Source organism: Pseudogymnoascus destructans (genome assembly GCF_001641265.1).
Source record: "Pseudogymnoascus destructans isolate 20631-21 unplaced genomic scaffold scaffold_2, whole genome shotgun sequence".
Lineage (NCBI taxonomy): Eukaryota > Fungi > Ascomycota > Leotiomycetes > Thelebolales > Thelebolaceae > Pseudogymnoascus > Pseudogymnoascus destructans.
The window spans coordinates 962809-974862 of record NW_020167521.1 but is presented as its reverse complement, the minus strand read 5'-3'; the positions used below and the strand labels follow the sequence as shown (position 1 = coordinate 974862).

General features: G+C 55.8%; 5 protein-coding genes across 5 annotated transcripts; 1 reads left to right on the top strand and 4 right to left on the bottom strand.

Annotated features, from left to right (window-relative positions):
* Positions 1-319: 319 nt before the first annotated feature.
* Positions 320-2626, bottom strand: VC83_00938 (uncharacterized protein). Its single transcript, XM_024464624.1, has one exon. It carries the CDS (start codon positions 2177-2179, stop codon positions 860-862), a length of 1320 nt encoding a protein of 439 aa, XP_024327541.1. The 5' UTR covers positions 2180-2626; the 3' UTR covers positions 320-859.
* Positions 2627-2690: 64 nt separating this feature from the next.
* On the top strand, positions 2691-3455 carry VC83_00937 (uncharacterized protein; the record flags this gene model as incomplete). Its single annotated transcript, XM_024464623.1, has 1 exon — positions 2691-3455. Exon 1 carries the CDS (start codon positions 3075-3077, stop codon positions 3453-3455), a length of 381 nt encoding a protein of 126 aa, XP_024327544.1. The 5' UTR covers positions 2691-3074.
* Positions 3456-4306: 851 nt separating this feature from the next.
* VC83_00936 (uncharacterized protein) lies at positions 4307-7039 on the bottom strand (the record flags this gene model as incomplete). The annotated part of the gene is made up of 3 exons (XM_024464622.1): positions 4307-4503; positions 4967-6526; positions 6607-7039. 3 exons carry the CDS (start codon positions 7037-7039, stop codon positions 4307-4309), a joined length of 2190 nt encoding a protein of 729 aa, XP_024327545.1.
* Positions 7040-7549: 510 nt separating this feature from the next.
* On the bottom strand, positions 7550-10326 carry VC83_00935 (uncharacterized protein). The gene is made up of 3 exons (XM_024464621.1): positions 9885-10326; positions 8938-9830; positions 7550-8887 (listed from the first exon to the last, which is right to left on the bottom strand). The coding sequence occupies exons 1-3, from the start codon at positions 10077-10079 to the stop codon at positions 8455-8457; spliced, it is 1521 nt and encodes a 506-aa protein (XP_024327542.1). The 5' UTR covers positions 10080-10326; the 3' UTR covers positions 7550-8454.
* A 289-nt stretch (positions 10327-10615) lies between these two features.
* Positions 10616-11943, bottom strand: VC83_00934 (uncharacterized protein). The gene is made up of 2 exons (XM_024464620.1): positions 11596-11943; positions 10616-11444 (listed from the first exon to the last, which is right to left on the bottom strand). The coding sequence occupies exons 1-2, from the start codon at positions 11836-11838 to the stop codon at positions 10956-10958; spliced, it is 732 nt and encodes a 243-aa protein (XP_024327543.1). The 5' UTR covers positions 11839-11943; the 3' UTR covers positions 10616-10955.
* Between the last annotated feature and the right edge of the window lie 111 nt (positions 11944-12054).

Genomic DNA, 12054 nt, shown 5'->3' with positions numbered 1-12054 from the left:
GGCCCGCCGAGGGCGGCGAAGAGAGTGCTAAGGAGAGGAGAAAGAAAGCTGCGGAGTATATTGAGGGTGGCAGGCGGAGTGGGAGAGGATGGGGTGAGGTTATTGGGGATGGTGGGTGTTGGATGGGAGAGGTGAGAGTTGGAGTGGGGCGATGGATGGTGTATTTCGTGATGTTCCCCTCTTCAAAAGGGGTTCGGGGATGGATCACAACGGGATGGGGAATCAAATTCGACCCGCTTCATCTCAGCACATGTATACAATATCACAAATATCACACAACAACAAAAAAAGATAAGACATATGAAGGTCGTATGTATTTTCCCATTTTCAAATACACATATAAGTAAAACGCGCCATCCGTCAATCCAGCCAGCTAACACCCCCCTTTTCCGCCCCTTGCTATGCGCAAGCCCTATCCTGTTTTGAGTCTTTCTACTCCTACTCCTCCAATAACCAGACAAGTGAACCTCGACAATAGGTCTAGATCCAGTGTTTATCCATCCATCCAACAATCTTCCTCCTTGTTGTTATCGTTGCGTCAGAAAGAACAGAAAAGAACAAACACCACATCCACCCATCATCGTCATCGTAAAAGTCGGTTCAGTCGTCGGTCGCGGGAGAAGTGCGAAGTAATAGTGTGAGAAGTGAAGTGAAGTAAAGAAGAGAAAGTCAAAGGTTGTGCCAGAGCGCGTCAAGGCTGACAGTAATATGTACAATTGAAGTAGGATCGAAAAGAGTGTGTATCATGTGTGAAGGTGCGTGAAATCCGCGAGGTGAATCTTGATGCGTCGTGGAGAGGTGTCGAGTGGAAGTGAAGTGAAGCATCTGCAGCAGCGACAACGCAAATAGAAACATCCATCTAAGAGACAAAGCTCATAAACACGTTCCCGAGCGCCGACACAACGTTATTCTGCGTCAATGCCCCGTCGGCATAGAAGTACGCATACCTCTCCACAGCGTCGTTAGAATCCAACCACGGGATAACCTCACGCAGGAAGTTCTCCTGCTCCTCCGTGCTTCCAGACGCGCCAAACTCAGTAATCCACAGCTTGCGCCCCTCAGCCGCATCACGCATACCGTCGACGTGGGTCTTGAATCCCTTAACATTGGAGGCGGCATCATACCAGTGCATTGGGACGAAATCGACCGTGCACCCATCGCAGGCAGCCATGAACGATTTGAAGTACGCAATACCCATTGGCGCGGGACCGTTCGTAACAGCAGGCGACCCAAGCTTCGCCTTCCCAGCAAACGGCTGCATGAAGGTCTTGTACCCCGCCGCGGCAGCACCAACATCAAGGTTTGATTGCGCAGGCAGATCAGGCTCGTTGAAAGCCAGGAGGTGCTTGCTCCCCTTCGCAATGGCGGAGTTGGCAGCCTCGGTCCAGCCATCGGAGTGAATGGGCTGCGTGCCCCAGATCATAGGCACGTATTCGAAAGGCGACGGAATGGCAGGGGTGGAGGAGCCCCAGTTGTAGGCCCAGGAGACCTTGGAGTCGGCGCCGGTGAAGCTGGAGGCGAGCTTGGCGTTGTTGTAGGCGAGGCCGCGCTTATCGCCGCCGGGGACGACGGGGGGTGTGACGACCACGGGGGTTGGGGTGCTGATGACTGGCGCGATGGGGGTTGGGACGATTGGCGCAACGACCGAGTAGACGACGCTGACGACGCCGGCGATGATGCCTTCGGGGTTCTTTACTGCGGCGGCGGCAGCGTTAGTGGCGGCCTTCGCTGTGTCGTTGGCAACAGCACTGGCGGCGGCCTTGGCTGCTTCGCTGGCAGCAGCGTTGGCAGAGGCTTTGGAAGCGGCTTTGGCGGCAGCAGCATCAGCAGCACCAGTGTCAGCCACTGCGACGGCGGGGGCAGCTGGAGCTGGAGCGGCGGGCGCAGCGGTAATGATAGGGGCTGGGGCCTCAGCAGCAACCTTCGCTTTGGCATCAGCGGCTTGGGTTTGAATCGCATTGGCGGAGGTGGCCGTGGGGGTGATGAAGCTGGTTCCGTCCCACCAGACAGTCACCCAGTCGGTGACGGTGTTGACCACCACAACATCTCTGTCAACGAGGATAGCAGCATTACGCTTTGCGGCGGCGTGGAGGTGTCTGTGCCCCTTGTGAGGGACAGCGACGACACTGCTGGACAGCAACGAGGCGGCGAGGGCGATTGTCGGAAGAGAGAAGAACATGGCGATGAATTGAGGGATGCTCTTCTTTGTTGTTGTTGTTTAGTCGAAGAGGATGCGATCTTCGCGGGAAGAAGATTCTTTGCAGTATGTGCGTGGGAGATGATTGTCTTGACGTCGTGGGAGGTGGAGTGTAGATCGATCTTGTTTTGTGATTTTGTGTCTTAAAAGTGTTGTTGATACCGTCAAGGCAAGGCACTGGCGCAGCAGTGGGGATGGAATTGAGTGAAACAAAGGAATGTGATATAAGAATCAAGAACCAAGAGTCAACTGTTTAATCAGATCACGGATCTTGATTCCAGCAGCGAGGGGGGAAAAGAACGAAAAGGAGTGTGTGATGTTACTGAGAGAAGTAACAACGGGTGGTGAGGAGAAGAAGAGGAGGAAGAGGAGGAAGAGGAGGGAGGGGGAAGAGTTTGGGGTGTCATATATACGTCTGAGGCCCAACATAAACATAACACAATCACACCAAGTAGAGTGAGGTAGAGCACAACATAGTTTAGAGAAATAGGACAAGGATTGCAGTATGATACAGTGTGGTAGAGGATGTAACACAAGCCTGGCTTCAGAGGAAGAGTACAAGGATGGTACACGATAGAATACATTTGCGGCAGATGGGGGGGGACTGTACTGTACATACCAGATAGCGCCGAAATCCGAGATATGACGGGCTTGCAAGGAAGAGAAAAGGCTTCCTTTCAATATTTAGCGTCAGGTACAGCGCATCAGAGAGGATGACGACCAGGGCAACCAGGACAACCAGGGCGACCGGACGAGGACGACCGGACGAGGGCGACCAGGGCGACGAGGAGACCAGGACGACGCCTTTGTCTCCACACCCGTTTCAAAACATGCGTCAGCGAGGTCCACTACGGATGGCATACCAGCGCGTAAGCCAATGATGGCGGGACTGAAGCGTCAAGAACTGTGCGACGAGATATTCAACACCGACCTCCTCATCGACCTCCTCATCGACCTCCTCATCGACCTCCTCATCGACCTCCTCATCAACCGCATCCAACACCGACCTCCTCATCAACCGCATCCGTGTTGTGTCCTGTGCTACTGTACTGTCGATGCGCCGTGTATCTCCACTCCCTATCCCCAAATCCCACGCCCCAGCCCCGCCCCACGCCCCAGACCACAGCATCGCACAATCCCATACGCTCTCATTCGACGTCACCCCGTCCTCCCCATCCCACAGTCAGCAAGCGGTAAGCGGGTAGCGTTCCGGAACGACGCCATGGTGGGACAGGCCACGTCCTCAGACATGGGCTAGAGACCGGACCAGACATGTCTCCACTTGGGGTGGTCGATGCGACGCTCAGGAGGAGATGGGAGGGACAATTTTCGGAGATTATTTAGGCGCGGAGACAGGTACGAGTGTGCCACAGCCAGCCAATGCTGGTGCGCTGTTGGTCTGTTGGTCTGTTGTCTGTTGGTTGTTGGTCTGTTGGTCTGTTGTCTGTTGTCTGTGGTCTGTTGTCTGTTGGTCTGTTGTCTGTTGGTCTGTTGTCTGTTGGTCTGTTGTCTTGTTGGTCTGTTGTCTGTTGGTCTGTTGTCTGTTGGTCTGTTGGTCGGCGGGTGTCTGACTCGGGTGAGACTGGAGAGTGAGACTAGATGAGGCCGTGGTGGTGATACTGCGTCGATGGGCGGGTGTGAGTGAGTACGCGCTTTGCTGAATATATTGCGGTCAGCGAATCGCTGTGGCAGCCACTTGGTGAGATAAAACTACAAGTAAAACTGCAAATATAATTTGCAGTTTTACTGTAGGTTGTGTGTCACGTGATTTCCGTGTGGAAAGTGAGACGATGGGCGATGACTAGGTGTGGCTGGCATGGCCAATATGAAAATTTGAATTGAATTGCAGTCTGCTGGGTATACGCGTCTCGCCCCCCCCCCCAATGCCTCGCCATGGCTGATTATGTACTGTAAGATTCCACTGCCCTTCCGCCGTCTCTCATCTCCATCGTGCCTTCCTTCTCATATTTTCCCTTCAATCATCTATCGTGCCTTCCCTCATACCTTCCAATTACACCCCCCTCGCTCTTTCCCAATTACACATTACTTACTCCTCATACCCTCCCCCCTCCCCCCTCCCCCCTCACCCCTCACCCCCCACCTCCAGTCCTAACCTAACCCAAACCCAACACCCAACCCCATCCCCATCAACCCACCCCCATTATCGTTACCCTCCGCGCCCATGCGCATAGCCCACCGCCATCTTGCGGCGAGGTTGCTCATCTCGGCGCCTTCGGCTTCGGTGGAGGCGGTTAGGAGGAGTTGGGTGAGGAAGGCGGAGGCGATGGCGAAGTTGGCGCGGGACCCTGGGTGGTGGTTAGCTTTGTGGGTGAGTGAGGTGAGGTGGGGTTTATGAGAAGTGAGCTAGGGGGGAAGGAGCGATGGGGGAATGGGGGAAGGAGCGAGGGGGGAATGGGGGAAGGAGCGAAGGGAAGAGCAAAACAGGAACGGGGGAAAGAGCGAGGGGATAATCAGAGGGTGAGTGAAGGAAGGAACGAGAGGAGGGTGGGGGGGGGGCAGGGGAAGGAGGGAACGAAGGGTGAGGAAAGAACGGGGGAAGTGGGGGAGACGGGGGACGGAGCGAACGAAGGGTGGGATAAAGGGGCAAGGGGAAATAACGAAGGAAGAGCGATGGGGAAAGAACGAAGAAAGAACGAAGAAAGAACGAAGGGGACAGAACGAGGGAAGAGAGAAAAACGAAAGAGGAAAGAGCGTAGATGATACCCTCCCCCCAGAAAAAAAATCCAAAACATACAACTATGCCAAAACCCCTCCACCCCCCCGCCCCCGCCAACCCCTCCACAAACACCACCGCCTCCTCCGCACACTCCCTCGCCCCAGCCCTCACCGCCCCCCCACTCCCCATCCCCATCTCCTGCCCCCCTCCACCCCCCGTTTCAAGCGGCCTCATCAACCCACGAAACAACGTCATATTCGCAACCAAATACCCCAAATACAACCCCGCGTCCCCTCCCTCCCTCCTAACCGGCGCGCCCCTCACAAACAACGCCCTCGGCAACCCCTCGCTCCACGCATCGAGGCGCGCGCGCAGGCCGCGCCCGAGATCGAGGGATAGAGCGAAATTGGAGGCGGTGCGCTGCGTGGCGCGGACGGAGAAATAGGAGTCTAGGATATCCGCCAGGATGGCAGAGAGGTCGGCGAGGAGCCGGAAATTTGTGGATGCGTCGCTGCCGTCGTCAGGGCCAAGCGCGGGTTCCAGATCCGCGGGCCAGAGGGGAGGGACGTCTGCATCGTCTGTGCGGATGCAGGAAGGTGTCCCGAGAGTCAGGGCAGTCCATTTATCAGTGATGAAAACGGCGTGCCATAGCCGTTTCCGCAGTGCGAGGTCGGGCGCGGGGAGAGACCAGGATGTGGAGTCGTGTGAGAGACCGCGGGAGTGAGCGAGGGAGACGGCTGTTGCGATGAGGGCGGGGCGGAAGGGGGTGTGTTGCGCGGGACGATGGAGGAGGAGGAGCGCAGCTTGTAGGGTTGCGGGGCGGGGATTGTGGAGTTCATGCGTCAGCGCCAGGTGCGCGGTGCGGTAGAGTTGCGTGGATGGATCCGGGGCGTGAGCGAGCGACGGCGCGAGGAGCGCGTCGTAGGGAGTGTAGGGGAGGGCGGTTGCGTAGAGGGCGGCCGTGAGGGAGAGGGGGAGGGCGTCGAGGGCGACGCGGGAGATGAGTCCGTTGACGAAGAGGGAGGCGCGAGCGAGGATCGGGAGGTATGGATCTACGAAGCGGAAGTAGAGGGCTAGCAGCCGGAAACACTGCTCCGATGTGAAGAGTTGCGATATGTCGTAGCGCGCCTGCGCGAGGACGTGGTCTTCGGTGCGGGGTTCGGCGGAGAGGCTGGTGCTGTCGGCGGAGAGGGTGAAGACGGGGGGTGGTGCGTCTTTGGGGGTTGGGCGGTTGCTGGAGCTTGGGCGGCGGCGGATTCGGCGGTACTGTGTTTGTGAGATTGTGCACTCGTCGTTCTCGTCGTAGTGGTACCTCCTCAAAAGGTAGGGGTTTGTCTCGCCTGTCTCGCCGACGAGGCGTGCTGAGCGGGAGGGGTGTGAGTCGAGGCTTCGTTCGGGGGATGGGACGTCGAGATGCGGCATCTGAAAGCTAGCTGCCGCGGTGTGATCCAAGCCTTGATGGTGCTCATGGTGCTGCTGTTGATGCTGCTGGTGGTCGAGGAAATGGTCATGGCCGATTTGACGCTCGAACAGGCGCTCGTCAAAATGCAGGCGCTCAAAATGCAGGCGCTCGTCAAAATGCGCAACGTAGTTGGGGTGTAGATGGCCCGAGATGTCGCTGTCCTGCGCGAGCATTGGAAGCTGTGGAGGTTCTAGCACATGGTAAGTTGGGGTGCCCCTTCTAAGACTGTCGCATCGATATGACGTTGAGACGTGATGATATGAGACCTACCGATATGCACCCTGGACCCCTCAGCTGGAGTCCCTGTTGCCGCTCTGGACCCTGAGCCCTGCGACGACGACGCCGCCGCCACCACCGGCGCACCCGCACTCTCCGCTGGCGGCCGCCGCTTCTTCTTCGGCTGCTCTACAAACGTGCATTCGCGCCGGTGAGACTGGCACAGCTGGCACGGCGGCGCAACCTCGATCTTGCAGGCTACCTGCCGCGCGCGGCAGAAGTCACACGGCCGGTACTTCCTGGACTTGTAGTTGCGCGGCCCCGGGCCCGGACCGGGCTGTTGCATGGTGGTAGGCGCTTGCGCCGCCGGCGGCAATTCGAGCTTGACGCCGGCGGGCATAGCCACTGAGGAGCCCTGTGCCTGTGGCGAGAGCCCGCCGAGGTAGTAGTCGCCTGGCGACAGCGATGCCTGGGACAAAGGATCCATTCGCTCGCTGGCCGGCCGCCGCGTCTGGGGTTCCCGCGGGAGGTAGGTGTGTAGGGGGGCGGATGGCGTGTGAGGGGCTGAGCGCGCGCGCACACACCGGAAGCTGATGGCGGTGTGCTGGGAGACGAAACGGGCCGCGACAGCGTGGGGCTCCGTGTCAGACCAGATTCCGGGAAAGTTTAATTCATGGCTGCTGCCGCGGCGGTGCTGCTGGAGGATACGGATTCTAGTCGCCCGGCGGTCATGACTTTTTTGCGCGGGTTCGCCGCTGAGCTGATCGCAACAGGATGAGCAGAGAGTGCCGTCGGGTTCCCCTGGGCGAGTCAAGTGGATCCAATCCGGTGAGAGTGACGCCGATCGCTGGCGTGGTCGCCCTTACGCTGTGCGAAGTAGGAGATGGTCGACGATTTGGTGCCAGCGTGCCCCAAAAGTCAACCACCCCCCCCCACCCTCGCGACCCCACCCTCGCGACCCCCCCCTCGTTCTGCCCCCTCACCGGAAATGAGAATGCGCTGCCTCCCCATATGGGACTCCCTTGTCTCTCCTCTGCGGCTGATCCAGCAATATGCGGATGCTAATCCCGTTTCCCATGGAGAGATCTCCGGTGCGACAGCCGCTTTAGGCTCGCACTCATTTCCCCCACCATGGGCTTGGCTGTGCTGGGTCGACCCGCTGGGTTTCTCATACCAAGATATCGGGATAGCTGACTTAGATCAATTCCTTTGCAACCCCCCAGCACCCAGGACATGCATAACTGACAGCGGGGCAGTCCTACTCCAAGCAGAGAAAGAGATTCCCATGTTCGGAATTTGTCTGGGCATTGTGGCTGAATCATTTGCGTCTTCAGCGCGCAACCCCCTTTTTTTTACAATCTCTCACCGTTCCTCCAACTCTCACCATTCATCCAACTCTCACCGTTCCTCCAACTCTCACCCTTTGCCGAGGTGAAGATAAGGCTATTGAATCCACTTCATCCTAGTCTCTACGGTATTAGGATGCTCATCTCATTATAATATCTCATGAACATTACTATGGTTGTTACGATAACTACAACATATATCGGGCGCTATATACAAAGGTGCAGCCCCCAAAACGAACTATTCCTTCCCATATAGAGTACTATAAAGCAAGCAATCAATCCGGTCATTAGGGCCCGCAAAACGCCTTCCCAAACCGTCCAGGCCATGAGCCTAATTGTACTAGCCTTTCCCATGCGCCAGGGCCGTCCCACCGTACAAAACCTTATATATACACCCGCCGTTTGAGCTGACAAACCGACGCCACCATGCCATCCTCGTGGTGTCAGCTGCCACATGCGCAATCTACGCCAAAAATACCCCTAAACTGTCCATTCACCCCAATGCAGCCGTACCTATAAAAGGAAACTTTAATTTCGACAAGGTGAGTGCTTTGGCTTAGGGCCTTGGCGGGGCTTCTTCACTTGTCGCATTGGCATCCGGTCCACTAGACCTCGTGGTTGTCGTATTGGCGGTTGTTTCCGTCACGCTTGTCGTTGGTGCCGACGTTTCATCGTGCGCATTACTCGACCTCGTACAGACCGAGAATCTATCTCTCAGCCTATCGGCGAGACTTAATCTATTTCGTGACCCGTCGGCAGGAGCGGCTGGCGAGTCCGGCTCTGTCGGCTGGTGCTGACCGGATTCCCTGGCTAGCTGCCTCAGAATGGCCATGCGTTCATGGACAGGCGCGTGGCGCGTAGCCAGGATCCTTTGGACCCGAGACTGGTGGACAGTTTCAGCGGGTACAGCTGGCATTTGGTCGGCATCCGTTGGGGAAGAGGGCTCGCTGGCACTCAAATTACTGCGCACAGGCCGAAGATCAACGCGGCTGGGGAATATTAGAGTGAGCATGAAGAAAGCGGTGGGGTATCTACTTACCATAAGGGGCACGTTCCGGAGACATTCAGTAGCCAAGGGTCAATACATGCTGGGTGATATTGATGGTTACAGGGTAATACCCTGACATCTTCCCCTTTTGTAAAATCCTCTGTGCATATAGAGCATCCAAGGTGTTCATCCAGAGTCTCTAGGTTTGGTTGAGAAGATGAACCCACTTCATTAGATTTGGGGGATGATGTCGCAATATCCGCTGCAACAGGGATTGCATCCTGTTGAGGGCTGTCAGTTGCCACGTGTACAGCATTAGGTTCTTCTGATGCATTTGTGTTGTCGAGTTCTATATCCCGGTTCTCCGCCTTTGGCGGCAACGGGTCTCCAAATTTCACAATAGGAAGGGTCTCGAGCATTGCTTTGGCAAGCCCCTTTGCCCGACTCTGTCTCGGACGGCCGGCAAAGCCAGTTCTTGGTCCATATCTTGCCGGATTGTTGTGAGCGCGCCAGGCGCCTGTGGTGATGATGATGAGGAAGAGCACTGTGACAATGCCAGTAACAGCATATAGTACGCTCATAGCCACTGCCGGACTTTGATTTCGTGATGTCGGCTGGTTTTCGGCCTGGGCCGTATCAGGTTGAATCGTTGCATTCGCTGATGTCGTCGACGCCAACATTTGCATAGCATTCCCTGTGACGTTCCTTAACGTGTAGTAGTTTGCGAACGAGCCGACGTCCTTGACGCCACAGTGTGCGGACGCGACGCTGTATAACACGATGGCGCCTGGGTTCTTGGGGACGATTAAGTCGATGACGGCGTCTTGAGTTAGGAAGGACGAGTTGGTTGAGTCGCATGATACCAAAGCAATATCGCCCTTATTGACCTCTCCAGCACCAGCACCATTCGTAGTCACGGACTTGAAGCTCCCTTGAATATTGGTCTGCTAAATTAGCCGGCGTACAATGGAAAGAGTTTATCATGGTGTTATACGAACACTGGCTCTGATACTCCCGCCCCTACCGGCCTGTGCCGTCAAGGGCTCAAGCAGAGGAGTCAGGGTTCCTTGTGGGGACTCCCATACCAACGTCAGTTGCGTGGCTTGCTTTGATAATGGGGCATCAGTGCCAAAGACGTCGACAGCACCGGCCATCGAGGTGAGCAGGAGGACGATAAGGGCGTGGATAGCCATGGTAGGCGAAACGATTTGGGTGCTCTCCCAGTGTCTGTCTGTCAGTATTATACTCAAGCAGCCTGCCGCCTTTCGCACTCCGCCTCCTCACATCTGGGGAGATTGGCCACCAGGTGTGAATCTTACTAGATTTCGAATGCCAAGGTGTATCTGGAAGGTGATTGCGTGGATGGTGCGGCTCATTATCCTTGGTATGAATTTGGAATAAGTTTGGTCGAGGTATGACGGAAACGAATGATACTGGGAGTATGGGTACAGCTGGAAATGTGACAGGTGGGTCCATGGAGTGGAGTGAGCAAGTGCGGGCGGCGATCGGCGGTCGGGCGATAAGGATAAGCGCCTCTTTGCATAGGCCTCCACATTCGGCAGTGGAATTCGGAACGGTTTCAACGTAGCCTCACCATACAAATATCAACGGCTAGGCTCGAATCGTGGCTGGGCTCGTCATGAGTACGGATACGATCTATCCGAGCCTATTCAACCACACTTGCACTGGCAAAGCTTACTCAGACACGGCGTAATCCGCATCACCGTCGGATTAAGTGGAGAGGCGGTTACTTTATAACTCCTTTATACTCTTGTCTTGGTGATTGGATTTGTATTTGGAATCATCCAAACAGTTGAATAGTCTCTTCCATGGCACAGCCGCCCAGAAGGTCACGAGCAGCCTTGCAGCAGCTCTCATGTCATCAGCAGTTACCCGACTTTCACAACGGTTGTAATAGGGCAATCGTGTGGCTGTGGCTGTGGCTGTGGCTGTGGCTTCCGGACGGGAAGGCTGGGCTTGGCCATATCAACGCCATCCATGGTATTGACTAAAACAACTCCCACACCTACTGAGCCTTTTAATCTTCACTGATCTAGGTGGCGTTACGTTCAGATCTCCTCCATATCATCCAAATCGTCTACGGGTTCCCAGTCGCCCACCTCCACTCGCTCTGGCCTCACAAACACTCCATGCTTGGGTCCCCCTTCCTCTCCCCAGTATCTGGTGCCACCGACACTGCCATCATTCTTGCCCACCGGTTCATCCAATCTCACGCCCACCCAAGAACCCAATGACCCTGGAATCTCTTCCACATCCCCAACGTACATAATCTCGCCTCGGCGACTGTCATCCCCGCCCACACGGCACCTCTTGCCAACGGCAATGCCCCTCGAATCGATTTCGGTCTGGTAGGCCTTGATCTTGGCTTCCTCGATAGTAGGAGCGTCGGGATTGAAGCGTCCAAGCTTCTGTGCCTTCTTCCATGCAAGCACGCTGTCACTCTTCTGCTCGTATTCTTCAGCAGGCATCACATACTTCTCGACGGTCGAGGCATCAGTGAAATTCGGGCGCGCGCCGCGAGGACGGGTGTCGGCAACCTGGATTGTGTTAGATTATTTTTGCGAATAACGACAAGCACTGAATGAAATGTGATTCCGTAGCCTGTACAATAGACATCGTAGGAGCTTCAAACGAAAGGCAACTTCACGATTGATTATCACGTGACGCACAGTAAATCAGGGGACTCACGTGTAGCTCGGCGTAAGGGGCCAAGGGAAAGGTAGCAAGCTGAGTGTTCTCTTCGTCCGCGGCTTCAACGGGAATGCCCTGCTGGTTGACACGGAGTGTGATCCTCTGCGACAACGGAGGTACGCCTGTGACTGCCTCAAGTTTCGACTTCAGCTGGCCGATGGTCCAAGAGGGTGTGATTCGGCGCTCCGATGAAGAGTTATCCGAAGTAATGAGAAGGGGGATATCTCCTGCGGTCTGCATTGTGACGACTGCGATTATGGGAGTCTGGGCGTTAGAATGATGAGAGTTGAGAGTTGAGAGCTTTTCTGTTGTATTCGGTGTGTAACTTATAGAATAAATAATATTGATACAAGTAGTAGGGATATAAGGCAGCTCCCTTCTTCTTTCATCCGAACGGCAGTGCTAGCGTCCCCTCCACAAGTGGGAGGGAGCTTTTGTAAACTCTCAACGCATATC

Excerpts from the sequence above, each read along its gene's own strand:
- VC83_00934 (XM_024464620.1), bottom strand. The coding sequence starts at position 11,838 with ATGCAGACCGCAGGAGATATCCCCCTTCTCATTACTTCGGATAACTCT. Across the intron at positions 11,445-11,595 it reads CCCCTTACGCCGAGCTACAC|GTTGCCGACACCCGTCCTCG; the intron begins GTGAGTCCCCTG and ends AACACAATCCAG.
- VC83_00935 (XM_024464621.1), bottom strand. The coding sequence starts at position 10,079 with ATGGCTATCCACGCCCTTATCGTCCTCCTGCTCACCTCGATGGCCGGT. Across the intron at positions 9,831-9,884 it reads GCGGGAGTATCAGAGCCAGT|ACCAATATTCAAGGGAGCTT; the intron begins GTTCGTATAACA and ends CTAATTTAGCAG. Across the intron at positions 8,888-8,937 it reads TCCGGAACGTGCCCCTTATG|CCGCGTTGATCTTCGGCCTG; the intron begins GTAAGTAGATAC and ends AATATTCCCCAG.
- VC83_00938 (XM_024464624.1), bottom strand. The coding sequence starts at position 2,179 with ATGTTCTTCTCTCTTCCGACAATCGCCCTCGCCGCCTCGTTGCTGTCC.